Raw genomic sequence first — 17,420 nt, 5'->3', positions numbered from 1 at the left:
AAAATCACCATTCCATTCCCCCTGTTTTATACAGGACAGGCAGAACATGGGGGTTCAGTAGCAGCGTGCCTGCAGCAGGAACTGTGCTCTCTGCATGATGCTTGATCCTTATTTACTTGCATTGCCTTCTCCACGCATCAGCTGGCATGGCTTTGAGGCTGCTTCTATTACTCTTGAGCTCAATTTGGTCTGTAAACAGACTAATTTTTACAAAGATTGAAGCAGAGAGAAAATATGATGCCTGTTCTCCCTCTCGTTAGGTATACTACCTCCAAACCAGGTGTAGCTGAAGACTAAGCCTTCAAGAACCACTTTCTAGCTCATGACACTAAGAGGTCTTTCCATTTACAACAAGCAACAAAACCCCTTTTTTATAAACTGTTCCAGAGCAAATTCAGCTTCCTGGGTGAAGATCAAACATGAGACAGAGGATTTGCTTAGACTTACATGAGGAGGACTACCATGGTGGTTTGACCTGTCCTTATTGTCTTAAGCCCTGTAAGTTACATTTTTTCCACAAGTCCTCTCATATTTTTCTATCAGACAGTGGGATCTCTGAATTAAGAGACCACACAAATGGATTTCAATTATGATTTGAAATTATTAGATCATACTCCTTAAAAAAGCAGAAAAAAGAAATATTTCCAGTTTTAGAGTTAAGAATAATATTCATTGGAAAATGTGGACTATAGCCTAAATACCTTATAAGCATATGCAAGCATTTTTTCTCTTAATTCTCCCCCCAAAACTGACTGTAATTTAGTATCCACAATGTACTTAGTGCAGTGTCCCACACAGACAAAAACCTAGACGGAAAAAAATTCAGTGCTGTCACTCTAGGGTTTCCTTGCTTCACCTACCTGCAGCAATATGGCAAATTAACAACAAGCACAGCTGGATGACTTTGCCAATCCAAAGTTAGTTATTTAAATGCATGTAAATAGTAGCCATCTCTAGGCACTCATGAATGAAAATTCTGGTCTTATTTCATTTTAACTAAAAAATATATTCAAGCCCGTTACACGCTGTTGTCTCCTAGACAGAAAGATGTTGCACTGTCATGAGAAGGGTGAGGAAGATCTGCCTTAGGTTCTTCTACTCATATTCTCTGTTTCCCAGTTTGCAATCACTGCAGCTACGCTGTAAGTACTGCAGGTCATGTCAGTAGTGGTGATAAAGACCTACCTATGCTGCCTTTGAGTAACTCACAGGCTTAGCTTTCTATAAGAAAATTAAATACAATAAATGGTTGAACAGTTGGAAGTTTTTGTTCTAGTGGAACAAACAAGTTTCCTCTCTAGCCCTGGAAAGGATATCATGTTTTTCTGCCCACATAAATTGGGGTGGGGTCAGCAGAGGATCTCATTGAAAATACAAGTATGGAGCACAACACTTACTGATCAAATTCAACTTATGTAGAAGAGCTTATAAATTAAGTTTGGCAGATATCAGGCAATAACTAGTGGCAACAATGCAGTTACATGAAGATGAAGTACAAGATAAAGAGGATGAACAGAATGTATGAGGTGATATAATTGAGCAGCATGAATAAAGGGGATAGAAATGGAATTTAATAAGTTAAATGGGCATGAGTTAGCATGTGTGGGAGTAACTGATTGCCCTTTCCAATAGTCAGGAGTGATTTTCTTTTTTAATTGGATCATGCTTCTTCACTGCCAAATTGCATGTTTCTTTTTGCCCTCCTCTAGAACAAAATGTTTAAAATAAGTTTTAAAATACTTAATAATGTAAAATGGATATAGAAGAGTAATCGACAGAAAACTCCTGCCACAAAGGGCTGACTTGATTCTGTCCCTCAAAAGCCTTGCAATATTTTACCTGTGCCAAAGGAGATAACGGGTAACAGTTTCCAAGACACTTAAGTGATTAAGTTTTGGTATACATGCTGATTTTGCACTTGTCTACTTATGTCCATCAAGGGAATTGTTTTCCTTCTCTTTCCTTTCTCAAACCAATATATTGATCTTACTGCCACATTAAGATGGATGCTCCAATGCACATGTGAAGTGTTTTTTTGTTTGTTTGTTTTGTTTTGTTTTTAAACAAGAAGGCTGTGTTGGTACAACAGGAGGTATGCTGAAATAAAGTACATACTACAGAAATGTTATTAGTATGACTGTAACAGAATAGTTGAACAGCGCAGTCTGGCCTGTGTATCAAAGATCTAAAGTGCTTATGTCTAATTTTTGGACATAACTTACCACTTTGAAATCTAAATCATCCATGTGCTTTTGAAAATATGCACCATTCATTTACATGTTAATTCCAGGCTAAACAGACTGGATGTGGATTATATTTCTAGAAGCATTATGACTTTAAAAAGGGTTAAAAAAAAAAAAAGGTTGCTCAATGATCTCTTTTTATTTTTATTTTGTTCACAAAGCAACTGCCAGCACTGGGATGAGAACTGTGGGAAGTACCTAACCTACTGCCCTGCCTTACACCTCACACAGTCACAACAAAACCTGTACTTCTCACTCCGAAATAGGTTTTCAAGGAAGGAACTCAAAATCCTTATTTAAAAAATAAAAACAACAACAACAAAAAATCAATCCCTGCTGCACTTCTTGGAAATGTATAGATACTTAACAGCAATTTTAAAAGTTGTAATGTGAACCCAAAGGCACTAAATTCAGTGCCCCTGCAGGCTTCTCCCATGATGCTACAAATGTTTTTGTGACCTGGGTACAAAACGTCTATCTCATGTTTTAAACAACCGTCCATCTCTTTCCTTATGACAAGTGGTCTTGTGAATGTCCATATAACTAAGAAGAATAAAAATGTCATCTGTTCTCTTGAAGATTATGGAATATTTATGTCCCCACAACAGTCATCCTGACACAGTCTTCAGGCTTTGTTGAATTCATGACCTCAAACCCTTTTGATTTTAGGAGGCACTAAATTAATATGACACCTGGAATAATTTGAGCTTAAAGATTGTCAATGGCACTGTTACCTGTCTGCTTGTGGGTGAAGTGACTTGTCTGCTTGCAAATGAACCACTTCCTGTGTGTGACAGTCCCTGAATTTTCTGCTACGCAGCTAAGAGTTTTTCCAGCCGGAAAGAGCTGAGTCCCAGTCCATAAAAGGGACTTAGAGAAAAGGGATTCTTAGCTCTGATGCTAATATCCTTTACCCACCTATCTGAAGCTCTCAGATACCTATGTCAACCCAGGTGTCTAGCACTGGTAGCCACTATGAGGCATATAGAGTTAGAAGACACTTAAAGTGTTAAACTTTGAACTTTTGCTTCAGTTTCTCCATCTGCAAAGCATGGACATTAGTAATTTACTTCAGAGGCCAATTCATATGTTGTTTCTCCCACTTCTGGCAACACTTACGTGGAAACTCTCTTTATTCTCAAACAGGTCACTGAATGCTTCAATCTGAATACAAAAGATGTCCCTCCTAAACTGGATTATTTCTTATGGACTGAGCCAGAGGAAAAACAACCAACCAACCAACCAACCAACAACAACAACAAACAACAAACAAACAAACAAAAACCACAGAAAATCTTCTTGACTTAGAAAAAAATTACTCCATCCTCTGCTGCCATGCCACAATCCAATCTCTCCACTCTACCTCAGACAACCCATTTCCTAACCCCAATACAGATGAGCTTAAGATTTACATGCAAAAATTCACCATGTGCTTCATAATTTTATTTTAAAAGAATCATTGTTCTTCAGAATTTCCCCCTCCCCCCCAAACAGTTGTAATTCGACTTGGACCTCAATCCAAACAGCAGATGTTGGGCTTTCCATGCAGAAGAAGGCTGCCAATGACCCAGAGGATCCCCTCTTATTAATCATGCTGTTGCCACACACATACAGAGTCTAAGTGATAAGAAACTGCAGTGCATGCTACATTCATGTAATTTTAGAACAAATCTGTGCAGGTAGCCTCCTCACAGTGAAAAAGTCTGCTACATTTTGTGAGGCAAATGAAGGAAAAGACAATTTTTTATGGATGGCAAAACACAGCAAGTACAATGCTTATAACTCTTTCACTGATGCTGACAATATCTCAGGGACAGCACTTGAATTGGACCTAGAGATCTAGCTTCCAAAACCTCTGTGCTAACTTGTTATGTAATAATGTAACCCTGCAATGTACTATTTATGGTTGGCTCAGCCAGTCTTATCTAAAGACCTCATAAGAAAAGTTATGCTCTAATACATATGGATTTGATAGCATCTATCTAGGCTAATCAACAGGCATTTTTACAATTCAAAAACTCACAGTGAGGCTGTGTTAGCTAGAGACCTCAGCAGGCTTTCTAAAAGCCACATCAGCCCCAAAGAAGCCTGGTTCAATAAACATGTCCCTGATCAGAAACATATAGACTATAATAGAAGATATCTGTCAGGAACTGTTGATGGTTTCCCTGTTTCACACTGGACTGGCATCTTGTTCTCTAGAGCAAGTATTTGTTAGCATGCACCAGGCTCCCTGGCTCTGTTTTGGTGCAAACTAAATACTTCTCTTGATGAGAAAAGCCACAAATGGACCATTAGATAGTTTATGCTAGGACTGAGGTCATATAAGCAATACGGATATGAATTATGTGAGATTTGGCTCCCTCCCCAAGACTCCAAGAGAAGTAACAAAAGCCTTTGTCTTGAAGAAATAATGTCCCCAGGAGAACAAGAAGTTTAAGGGCAGTTAAGCTCAGCCCATGCCAGAACAACTCTCAGAGCACATCCCGTCATCAGCAGCATCTCACCGAGAGTGCCCCAGTTCACAGACTTTTAAATCTGAGTATCTTCCCCTTACCATTAGGTGGGCACACAACTTGTAAATACCAAAAGGCTTAGACTGGAGAAGGACTAGAAAGAACAACAAAACCTTGATTTACAGCCAGGAATTAAGTCAGTGCCGGTGCAGACTACACTTCATGAGACAAACCCTGCCACAAGGAGAGCTGCATTCTGCACTGCCTGCAGGTATTGCACGGTACATGGCTGTCTGCATCAAACAACACTGCAGTAATCCCCAACACAGGTGGCATGAATAGTGTGGATCATGGTGGCTATGTATCAGAGGAAAAGTTTTTTTTTTTTTTTTAAAATGCTTGCTACATGCCCAAAGCAACCCCAAGTGGGCACAAGCTAAGGCCTTCCATCAGGTTACCAAGCATGGCTCTTTTGTGAGACCAATTAATAGTGCTGTTAATTACTTTTGTTAATGTTCAGCTCCTCTGCAGAGATTCTCACTGTCCATTTAAAAAGTTGCTTCTTTTCATGCCTGAAAACATGTCTCTGATATAATCCATTGGGTCAGAAAACAAGCCAAAGTGCTTCACAATTCTTTTAAAATCAAATACATCATCATTTTTAAGCTAACATCACAGAGGGTATGGTAGCCTGACTTAAGGTTTTTGAATGACTGTGGTTAGAAGTACTTTAAGAAGTACTTCAAGATATCAAACTAGTGGGCTCCCCAGGTGAAAATAAACACAGCTCTCTCCACAACTATTCTGGAGATTAACTCCTTTCCTGCTAACTACATCTCTCATTGCTATGAACATGGAAAGCAATGACAGCTTTCAACTAACTGTCTCTCTGGAAAGCCAATAGGCCCCATCTAAAACTCTCAAAGCCAAAACAATATAAGTGTCCCACACTGTGATGGCCATATTCCACTTCCACAATAGAATTACCAGACTTCCAGTTACTCATACCTTTACTGTAAATAAGAAAATGGATATTAGACTATCAAAAGCTGCTCAAGGGCTTTCTTTGAGGCATTACAAATAATTTAAGAAAATAAGACTAACAGGGAACATGACTGTGTCATTGCCTGATGTCCTGTTGATTCTAAATTGTTCCCAGCACTCTTGATGAGAACGTCACGTGCAAAGAAAATGCAATTTTAATGAAACAGCTCCTCTCCTTCCCAAATCAACACAAATGGTCATACAGCATTTCCATCAAGGTCAAATATTTATAATACCAAAAACGCACCGTGACTTCACAATTGTTTAAAGGATCTTCTGCTTGAAATCTTGAAAACCTTGGATCTCCCACTTCCACTGTTTACTAAGGTTGCACAATCGCATCTGACATGCACAAAACTTCCATTCCCCTTCGGCTCTGGGTTGGTCATCCTTTGATTAATACCACGTTTACCATGAAGCTAAGTTCATTTGAAAAAAGGCCTCCTCCACACACCAAAAACAATCTGCATCATGTGCCATCTTCAAAATTGTTACACGAATTACTCCTGCTCTGTGCCGTGCCACAGACATGCATATAAGAAAATCAATGATGTTACTTACTAGGAACTCCAGACACCAGCCGTAACGGACGCAATACTCGGAAAGCCCGCAGTGCTTTAACATCAAATCCGGCACCTTTTCCTCCTATTGAATTCCCCCCATCTGCTTTGGTTGCTTGTTCTAAAATTGCACTAAAAAGCCTGTAAAAAGAAAGAGGAAACAAGCTGTAGGCAGACAGCAAGGCTTGGGCTAAACAGGAACAGAGATCATCATCATCATAGCACACAAACTATCTCACAGACCTGTGAAGAGTGTCACACATCTCACTCGACATTCGCATATGGTGGAGGAGAGACAGACTCTTCCCATATGCAATAGCCTAATGGTGATGTCTATACCATTTGCAAAACACTTGTTTCTGGAACAGACATAAACACAGCATGCTCCTCCTTCAGCCCAGTGGCTCCTTGCAGCCAGCTATAGACTGCCCCAGCGGCCAGCCTGCCTGGTGGCACCTAGTCGTGTGCTCCCTGCCCTGGATGCTTTGAGATGGCCATTCTGGCCATGCTTCATGATGAGTTTGAAGGCTCACCAACTACAGAGCATGTGGGTCAGGTTCTGAAGGCAGCCTCCAGGCTGCCCTTACCAGACAGTCAGGACATACTCCCTGGGAGTTGAGTGGAAAGGCAAGAAACCACAAATTGTAGGGTTTGCCCCTTCTGCTGCCAATACTTTGCTATCTTTATTAACCAGCCATCCACCTTGGGGAAAAAATCATCATTCATCGTTAACCCAATCGTTAATTATCTGTCACCCATTTTACAAGAAATTTAGATTCACCAAGGTCACTGCAGGTAGAACTGGGTTTAAAACTCAGGGATTCTTCAAGGTGCAAATGTTTAGATAAGGGAGTGTGCTCACATTACGTGCTTGTGTATCCATTTGTAAACCCCTTGATGCAGTGGCTATGGAAAGCACAAAACTGTAGGAGTCTTATTATTAGAATATCTTATTATACCAGTCTTAATGTTTTATCTTGCTAGTAGGAGTAGCTGCTTTAAGGAGAAGATGTCTCAGTCAGAACATATTTGAAAAGGCAGAGCAAGGCAGGAAAGATAATATTCTTCTGTGAAAGAGCTGGAGGCTCACCCTATGTGTTAATAAGAACCTGATTTAATAAGTTAGCTTTCAGGAAGCAGCTTCCATTTTTCTGGTAAAACATTAGTACCTTTGGGGGAGAACGGATTCCTCATGAATTTGCTAATGACATTGCTTTCAGCCTTGAAGTCATCAGTTTGAACCCAGCCAAATTCAGTAGAGGTTAAAAGCTGTTCCAGCCTAAATGGATGTTTGGGGCTCTGTAGAAAACCTTGCCTGCGAATGGCAGAGCCCCTGTGGCCGGTAGCATGCCATGGAAGTACCAGATGTAACTTTGAAGCTGTCTGGGATGCAAGGAACAGCCTGGTTGGAGTGCCCTGGATTCAGCACTGGCTGATTTCTCTCAGATGCTGCAGTCTGCAGTGCCTCTCTCAGGATCTCATCATCCATGTTCCCTAACTGGCAGACTCCACAAGAGCCCCCAAACTGCATAGAAAGCAGAGACTGAGCTGCCTGGTTGCTTTGCAAGGGGCTCCAACCCCTGCAGTCTGTGCTTGAAACCTGCTGATAGGGCCACAAATATAGGGAGCGTGTCCTGGATAGAAAAAGGATTCATTTACTGAAGCATCTAAGCCAGCACATTTCCTCAGCACTAAATCCACACAAAAACATGGATTAGTAGAGTGCAAATGTGAAATTAGTTTCTTAAGCAGTTGGTATTTTTTTTTAATTTCTTATAGAGAGTCTTATAAAACTTGTCAGCTGTGACTGAGGAACTCCTATCTGAATCTATTCAAAGCCTCAACTTCAAGCACTGCAGAAAGATTTAACAACTAGGTAACAAGCGTGGGAAAAACTGTGTGTGGGGAGGTTGGATGCTGAGTTTGTAGGTGTTGCAGACAGAGAAGCAGGATGCAGAGAAGACAAAAACAGAGCCTATGAGAAATACTGAGTTGACTATAGACATCACAGAGAGATAAACAAGGGCCGAGGCAAGGAACATGAATTATTGGAACATACGTATTCCTTGAGCTATGTATACAAATTATACAGAGTCACAATTTTCTGTTGGTCTTCATAATAGAAACACTGTAGGCCAAATTTGGCCTAATATATTTCCAGAAGACTAGTGATTAAGCTCTAGCAATGTGCTCTATTTCGTATTCAAACATTTCTATCTTCCTAGTCAACACAATTCCCATAGTAGATGATGAGTGACATTCCCATACAACAGTCCCAGTCTCCTGGGATCTGCTGGAGGAAAAAGAATTCACTGCAAAAGGTTTCCTACACTGTTTTTCAGCTCTCTTGCAATGCTGAAAACAAAAAAAAAATCTCAAAGAACTGAGTCAGCACTTGCGCATAACTGAAGGTCTGGTCTCCTGCTCCCCAGTATCACTGGACCCCTGGTTTTACCAAACAGCAGCTCTTGCCCCTGCACCAAGGACATTTCTCCTGCCACTAGTGCAACGAGTAAATCACTGGCTGCTCTGGAATTCTGCATCCTAGGAAAAGCTATGCATATCCTAAATTAACTCCAGAGAAACAGAAACATAGCCAGAAAGGCCACTCATTCCAGCGGAGCTGGAACCTGCTTTCTGAGACTAATGCAGCTCTGCTGCAGGCCAGTTAACCCTGTTTGTGTGCTCCAGTACCAATCTGCTAAATGTGCTATCTTGAGGTATCCACAGTCATCTGCCTACTCCTTCAGGAATAATTTGCATCAATTCCCGCATCTCCTCATTTAAAAACCCACATTTAAACTTGAATTGCATTACTCCTGCTAATCCTGCTTTAATGCATTTAACCCATGGTTAATATCTCCCTCTATACTAATCCAGCTTTTGTACTATTGCAATACAACTTCTTGCTTCTCTTATGTAGTATTTCATGTCTTTCCCTTTTATATTGAGGTCTACACTGTGTCCAATCTGACCTACTGGATCTCTATTCCACTCTTCAAATTTACAGTACGTTCTGCCTATCATACTTTGTTGTCCATATTGCCTCCTGAGTTAGGGCATGGGCAGATCTATGATTCATAGCTTACATCTACCACATACTTTTTTGGCAGTAACTTCGTTATGACCCAGAGGAAAAAATAAGTCCTCTTCCTAAACACTACAGATGATGAGACACAGAAGAAAGGTAGGGCTTCTGACTGTCTCTTCCATCATCTTCTTTCAGGAGAAAAACCCACAACCACATACAATTGGTACTTTCTAAAAGCTCTATAAAATCTTCCTAGTTTGTCAGTTAACTGTTCTACAGTCCTAAAAGAGCTGGATGGATGTTAAGGTACTGATATAAAATATGAGGCCAGAGTCCTTCTACTTTGTATTTATATGGCAAAGTCTGCTCTTTGATGAAAACCTCTGGGAAAAGGTATGGTGGAGAAAAATGCTGTTCTTTCTTTTCTCAGGTAGGTGAGTTAGCTCAAATGCATGCTTCAAGCAAGGTGTGAGAGAATTCTGTGCTCACACAGAAATCAAAGTTTGGATGGTATAAAAATGCAAGGGGGTTAATCTCTTGTGGCCACTGAAAAATCTCACTTTTTTTTTTTTTTAAAGAACACAGAAATCAATCATATTTCTTTCCAGCTACCTACATCCTGCCAGCCTAAATTAATGCCCCATTTTCACTTGGATATAGTACTTTCCCTTGAAGAAGCACAATTAACAACATTTTGATTTCTGAATTTCATCCATGACATGACTACACCTGAACTAAATTCATTTGACAGCCATAAGCTATAAAGCAGAAAAATTTCTGTCACACTCAACGCATGTACGGGCACAGTCCAGTTTTGTTTGTTTGTTTCAGATTTACTTGTGACATATGAAGCCAGCCTCACTGTTTTTCTTGCTCTTACTTTTCTGTTTCTTTTTTGACATCTGAAATATCTAAAAGGCTTTCTCTTTGCTAGATGATTCCAACAGCAACATGGCAGGGCTGTAACCTGCTCTACAGCTCTTCATTTCCTCTGTGGGGAAGGCATGCTGATTTTTATAGCATCAAAAAGAACTTGTCAAGGGCCTCCCAAAAATAAAAATGAAACAGAGAGTTTGGTATTTCTAAGGCCAAAACTCAGCAGAAAAACACAGCTGAATGAATCCTCATAGGTATAAATAAATAGTAAAGTACAGTGATTTTTTTTTCACTGTGCTTTACAGTTCACCTGTGATTCATGAATGTGGAAGTGTTTGGGTCCACCCTTTAGAAACTCCCCACAGGCCTTTGGAAAGACATATACTCTGAACACATTTTCCAATATGTTCTTAATTTCAGATCCTTTCTAAATACCTTCACTGCTTACCTTTCCAAGTAAGAATGCCTTTCAAATTATGACACCTCTTTTTCTGGCAGAAGCTATGGGTCCTTGGAGGATGACTGTACTTGGCAGACAAACCACAGCACTGACAGGAAAGACATATAGTCTTCTAGAACAACGTTGTCAAGTTAGTCTTCTCTCACGAGAAATTTCCTTCAACAGCCCAATGTTAAAGGACATCACTGTTTTATCTGAAAGTTTTATGTTTTCCAAAAGAGGAACAGTAAAACTGAAAGAAGCAGGAAACAATTTGACTAATAGTCAGTGCCTGTGGGTTGTGCCTCATTAGGCAGCTTATGGGTGTGATCTCTACTCTTAACTAATAATGTTCTTATGCACAGAGCCTCTGATTGATACCCACACACAGACATTTTTCTTCAAAGCAACATTTAATGGTACCACTATAGCAGGGTCATAGGCTATTTAAAGATAAGCTAGAATCAAGCTTTAAAAGACTTAGCTGATGAATAAGCAGATCTCCCACACTGCAAGAATGATAAGCTGTTACAAGCCTGCAGGTCTAAAGTGCATCCTTTCTCCGGAAAATGTAGCGGTTGTCTTCAGTTTCCCCTAGAATTTACACTTGGCCCTATATATGACCATGTTCCTCTTACTCTACTCACTTTATGTTAAAACATACAAGGAAGCCAATTATGCTGTATTATCTCTTCGAGACATATTAAACTGACCTAAACAGAGAATCATTTAGGTTGGAAAAGTTCTGTAAGATCATCAAGTCCAACCATCTACCTAACATTACCAACTCCACCTTCAATCCACGTCCCTAAGCATCACATCTACATGTTCCAAATACTTCCAAGGATGGGAACTCCACCACTTCCCTAGGCCACCTTGTCTGTGAAGAAATTCTTCCTAATATTCAATCTAAACCTTCCCTGGCACAACTTGAAGATGTTTCCTTACGTCCTATCATTTATCACCCGAGAAGAGACTGACCCCCACCTCGCTACAACCTCCTTTCAGGTGGTTGTAGAGAACAATAAATTCTCCCCTCAGCAAACTTTCCTCCAGACAAAACAGCCCCATCTCTCTCAGACACTCCTCATATGTCTTGTTTTCTGGCCCTTTCACCAGCTTTGTTGCTCTTTTCTGATCATGTTCCAGCAACTCAGTATCTTTCTTGCAGTGAGGAGCCCAAAACTGAACACACGTCACCCAAGCTGTGGTCGCACCAGTGTTGAGAACAGAGGAACCATCATACGTGGTATACTAGATATACTAGCAGTGTATACTAGGTGGATTGAGAGACAAACAAGTATATAAAACCTGTCTTTTTCTTTTTTTTTTTTTTCCCCTCCCTTAACTTCCAACAATACTTAAAGAAGTATTTCACTCGTAGCCTTTTTATTTTTTGTAGCAAGAACAATCACTGAAAATGAAGGTGCTGCCTAAGGCAGAACAAGCATGAATGGCAATTACGACAGTCATTTTTGATGCTTCCAGTATTAGTTCCACATCTTCCCTTCCCTCCCAGACCAAATAACCCTCTCTGCCCAGTGCTACAGCTGAGTCCGAATCACTCAGCTTTCTTCAACAACTCCATCAATGGTCAGAAAAAGGTGTCACAACAAAACGTTATGAGCCTGTATTTTTGCACTTTTCTTCCACCTCTCCTTCTCTATCTCTCTTTTATTTTATTTTATTTTATTTTATTTTATTTTATTTTATTTTATTTTATTTTATTTTATTTTATTTTAATGGGGCTACCTCTCTTACAAAATATTCAAACATGCTGAAATTTAAATATGATGTCACTGAGGGGTTTCTGACAGCCCCTGGGAAAAGACGACAGGGCAGAACAGGAACAGATGGTATTGCCACATAGATTTTGCAGAGAGGTTGTGGAGAGAAAAAGCAGTGCACAAAGCTAGTCTGCAGTAGTGTATGAGTGAATTTAAACAGATAAACATCAAAGGAACCCATCTGGCCTTGAAGTGGAATCTGTCACTTGAGATTGTTACTATTTAACAGAGACCTTGGGGTCTTGGCCATGTTTATTATACTTGTGTAATCCCTCCCCAGTTACGTTTTTTGCTCCCCATCTAGAGACTGAGAGCTGCTGGAGGCAAGAGCAGTTAGAAAAGCTGAGAGATGCAGCTTCTATCATTGGCAGGGGAATTAATTTCAGCCTGCATATCATCTTGCTGATTAACTGCCCTAGTAGGAAAATTGAAGAGGACTGCACTTAAACTAGATGTAATGCCACCCTGTGATTTCTGGAGCCTTGCTCTCTTGCATTCCAATGGAAGAGGCAGACGTAACATATGCCCGCTCTTTAAAAGGTCTTTCTCATAGAAATTAAAAGGGAACAATCATATTCATAGGACTTCTGTTTTCCAGTCTTTCTTCATCTTAAGCAACAATCCCCAAGCAGGTGACATGTCTGAGGGCTTTCAAAGGCAGAACCAGCTACACAATCGAACAGTGAAAGTGGAGAGGTTGGGGATTTAACAATTTCTAATGACTAATTTGCTGTGGGATCCTCTGACTGTCGGTAGGAACGAAGGGCAAAGGCAACAATATACTGCTGCAGGCAGAAAAGTTATGCCCGAGTAGGAGATGACTTGTCCTCTCTTCCCCTCACTGGAAACTCTCCTTCTGCCCACTTTTCCCCAAGATGCTGAAAAACAGTAGGGAACAGGTAGCACAAAGCAAAGTTTGCTGACATAATTATTTGGGACCATCATTAAAATAGTCAAGATGGACTTTGATTGGGGGCAGAGATTATGAGGAGTGTTGATCACTGGGACTGTCCCTTTTAATGCTTTTCCTAGGACCTGATGTAGGATTTCCTTATGAAAAAGGTGAAAAGACTGAAAGTTTTTGTGGGCAATGAAACGTTTTAACAATGGAGTGGTGGAAGGATGGGACAAATTACTCAGGAGAAGAAAAACATGTTCTCTTTGTATTCAGGGGCAGTTTATTCTTCATTCCTTCCCTTCAACAACCACAATTCAAAACCCTTGTTTCTCTCTTACCCTCGGCTAGAAAAAGTAGAAGGTGGTTTATTTTGTTTTTATTCAAATAAATTAAATGCCAAGCCTGAAAAACACAGAGAAGAATAAGGGGATCAGAAAGTTGCATCTTAAGGTGGCAATTTGATCCACAATAGTACAATTAGTCTTTAAAAAGGTTAAAGCATCAAAAGGGCCAAAATCAAAAGTGTTGAGGTCACCACCAGAACAGTGTGCTTGAACAACAGAACTTATTTCTGTATGAGTATGAAAACTTGAGATTTAAATTTTTCATCCTTCTTTGTGAAAAGTTTGTAAGATGGCAGAATTTATTTTTCATTCAACTCTAAACTTAATTAAAAGATCGCACCTAGATATTCTTAATACTCGCAGACATGCAAAAAAAAAAAAAAAAAAGGGATTTTCTTCCACCACAGTCATGTTTAAGCACTTTACTTTGCCCAGTAGTTTTGCACTACTCCTGTTTTTATTCCTGTTACCAAAGAGCAGTTTAATTTCCATGTCTCGCAAATCACTAAAAGACTTGGAAAAGGCTAAGTAGCAAGGGATACCAGAGAGAAAATGTACATCAACTGAATGTCAATCCTTATGAATCAAGTTATACCTGCAGAAAACCAGTGGGAGTTACCTGCATTTTTAGATTGGACAGTTACACTTGGTAGAAGGTGTGAAGTCTGTAGGGGGGTTAACAAGGTAGGGACAAGCAGTGGTGGTCATGATGGATAGCAACCCCTAACATCACCCGGAAGTAATATTCCAACCCTCATCCACCCTCATGCTCCCACAGGTTCCCGGTGTCCCCATGTGTGCAGTGCATTCAAAGACAAAATGCTGGTACTCACCCTACGACCACGATTATAAAATCTAGTAAATTCCAGCCATTGCGGAGGTAAGCGTTGGGGTGAAAGAGGAGTCCATATGCTATTACTTTTAAAAATGCTTCCACTGTAAAAATTATGAGAAAGAGATATTCCACTCGTTCCTGGAGAGAAGAGAAGAGAACAAAAATGACAATGGTTAGCTTGAGTTACAAATGCCGGACAAGGATGTTTTCTTCTCTCACATTCCACCCATGCAGCCTCCAACCCACTGACTTATCACTTGGGTACATCTAACATGCATGACTTGCCAGAGGACTTCCCTCCTCAAACCTGCATATTCAGCAGCAAGTTTGACAGGACAGTGGCAGCAAATTTTGGTTTGACTGAAATTTGCTGCCCTTGCCCTGGCAGAGACTGGCCACGACACAAGTCTGTGAAAAAGAGGAGGGCAGAGGGCCTGCAGGCATGTTGCAGCACTCAGCTCTCTGCAGAGAGCAGTGCCAACTGCTGCCATCCCTGCGAATGAACCGTATCCAGTCCTCTTCTACCTCTGGAGAGCAAACGCTGCTGGATGCAATGTTGCAGAGAGGGGCAGAGAGAAATAGAGAGGGGCACATCTGAGACTGATGGATGTGTCAAACTTTGCCTTCTTTGGGACTCCCTTTTCTTTTGCTAGGAATAGGTAGGCTGACTATTGGTGACAAACGGTTTACAGATCAGGCTGACTAACACAAGAGGCATTTAGTCATTCCATCAGAAATGTACATATCCCCCTGAAATGAGGGCTGCAATTAAGCACATCAGAACAAAGTCACTTCCAGTGACAGTACAGTCTGATTCAGGACAAGCACGCAGCCCTTTGGAGTCAGTACACAGGCTCGCTGTCTCTCATCTCTGGGTTTTTAGCCCCAGTGTGGAGTGTGAATAGCAGCACTGCAGAAGTGGTAGGGACCTCCATCCAAGTAGGAGGGAAGTTGCAGCGTTAGCTAATCACTACAAAAGTGCTGTGTGAAAAGCTGAGTGGGAAAGAAGTATGTGAAAACAAGATGACTGCTAAAGGAGACTAGGTCCCTCCAAAGTTAAATTGAGGTTATTAGAAGTTATTAGAAATTCCCATTCAAGAAACAAAAGTCTGAAAGAAATACAAATTTTAACAGCCTAGGAGGCATTCTTAGTCATATCTTGTAGGATACCCAGCAAGACAATCAGGCAGCTCACTTTTTTTTTTTTTAAGCTCCAAATTGCAGTTGCCCTTTCCCTCTGTCCAGAAGTGCTGCTAAATGCATGTATGACACTTTTCATATGATACAGCAATACCAAATGTGCAGGTTTATGAAAAATCATTTCATCATTTGACTGAGTTGTCCATTTAAACCTCTTCCACTCAGCTCCAGGTAATTAACAGGATCTCGCTAACAACTCATTAATCAAAAACTGTAATACCCAGTTCATCGGCATGTTTGCATTAACATGTTATTTTACATGCCTGAGAAATTCCACCTGATCGTAGCAGACACGTGCTTGTGCTTTAAAATATTGCTGTCTTCCCTGACATAGTGCTATCACAATGGTTGCAGTATTCCCCAGTGTTTACTATGGGGAATATCTAAAGAAGAAGTATTGTTCTGTAGTTATCTGATCCAGTCATAAAACTTTAGAACATGCCCTCAATACAGAATTTGCTCATCATTGTCCCACATAGAGATAGATCAGGTCACTAAGGATTTTTCTCCATTGAAATCAGAGAACGAAATAACAGCATAAAATACTAATGACTACTCAGCTCTGCTTATAGTAAGTGCATTGGTGTCTTAGCTAAGGAACTGGCATCTAAGTGCTAACATCCAGTAGTCCAGCCATAGGCTTGGCTGCAGAAAAGAGCTTTCATACTCCTAGAAGGGACTGACCTGGCAGCCCCTACTTCCTCCGCTGCCCCTGACAACTGAACATGTACTAAGTGATGTACTACTCGTAGTAAAACGAACACCACCAATCAATCTCGATGCACCCATTCTAAAGTAAGCCAAGCTGTCAGGAGATCTCTTAAAAAAAAAAAATCAGACCAAATCATTGTGTGATGGGAAACCTTGGTGCAGCATTTTTGTGCTGCCGCACCTCTCTATCAGCACGGCAGGACACGGGGCCAGGCTTCGACCTGTGGGGCAGGCAGGCAGGCAGCCTGCAGTGCCTGTGGGACAGTGCTCTGCTCTGGTTTCTGCGTCTTTTGTGGCTGCAGCATCCTGCTGTGCTGGTCTGCCTAGCCAGAAGAGCCTTGCCGCTCCATGAATTTCATTGAAATTCCTATAGTAATACAATCAAAAGACCAAGGAAGCAAATACTTGGGAAAATTCTGGACGAAAAATCTTTTTTTTTTTTTTTTTAATTATTATTATTTAATATTGCACACAGCAGCCAGTATTTCAACACCTAACAGGTTCCATTTGGTTGGGTTTAGGAGCCTCATCCTTTTTTGTCTCTGAAGATGCCTGTGGGATGATAGGCTCCTGTTTAGCTATTGCAATAACACTGTTTGTTGAACCATGTTATTGAGGTTATAATATGCTGAAATCTTACACACGTGTATGTATATCTATACACAGTTATATGCATATATCCATATACAACTATGAACTGCTTGAATAAAGTCTTTACAATGCTCTGGTTAAGGTGGAAAGATCCATGAAAATAACATTCTATAAAAGCCTCTGAAATGAACATAAGACACAGAATGCTGAGCAGGGGAGAGAAATTTTATGATCTTCTGCACTTACATTATGATTTCAGGATCTAAAATTGAAGGAGAAATACTGCCCAACTTAAACAGTGCAGCTGCTCCAAGACCATTTCAAGAAGCTATTCCTGCTTGGAATTGAGAAGAATTTGAAGAGCCTGCTAATTAATTTGTGTTCCCTTTCTTCCGAATACTGTAC

The 17,420-nt window shown here is 40.5% G+C and overlaps 1 protein-coding gene across 50 annotated transcripts in view; it reads right to left on the bottom strand.

Moving 5' to 3' along the window:
- Positions 1 to 17,420, bottom strand: part of CACNA1C (calcium voltage-gated channel subunit alpha1 C) — a 494,498-nt gene that overhangs the window by 189,754 nt on the left and 287,324 nt on the right. For all 50 annotated transcript variants that reach the window (XM_080576059.1, XM_080576022.1, XM_080576048.1 and 47 more), the window contains 2 exons: positions 14,512 to 14,651; positions 6,305 to 6,444 (listed from right to left, as the gene is read on the bottom strand). In XM_080576059.1, the coding sequence (XP_080432185.1) occupies positions 6,305 to 6,444; positions 14,512 to 14,651 (280 nt within the window). The remainder of the gene's footprint in view (positions 1 to 6,304; positions 6,445 to 14,511; positions 14,652 to 17,420) is intronic.

Source organism: Anser brachyrhynchus, assembly GCF_964034855.1.
Source record: "Anser brachyrhynchus genome assembly, chromosome: 1".
Lineage (NCBI taxonomy): Eukaryota > Metazoa > Chordata > Aves > Anseriformes > Anatidae > Anser > Anser brachyrhynchus.
This window is presented reverse-complemented; position numbering and strand designations above follow the sequence as displayed.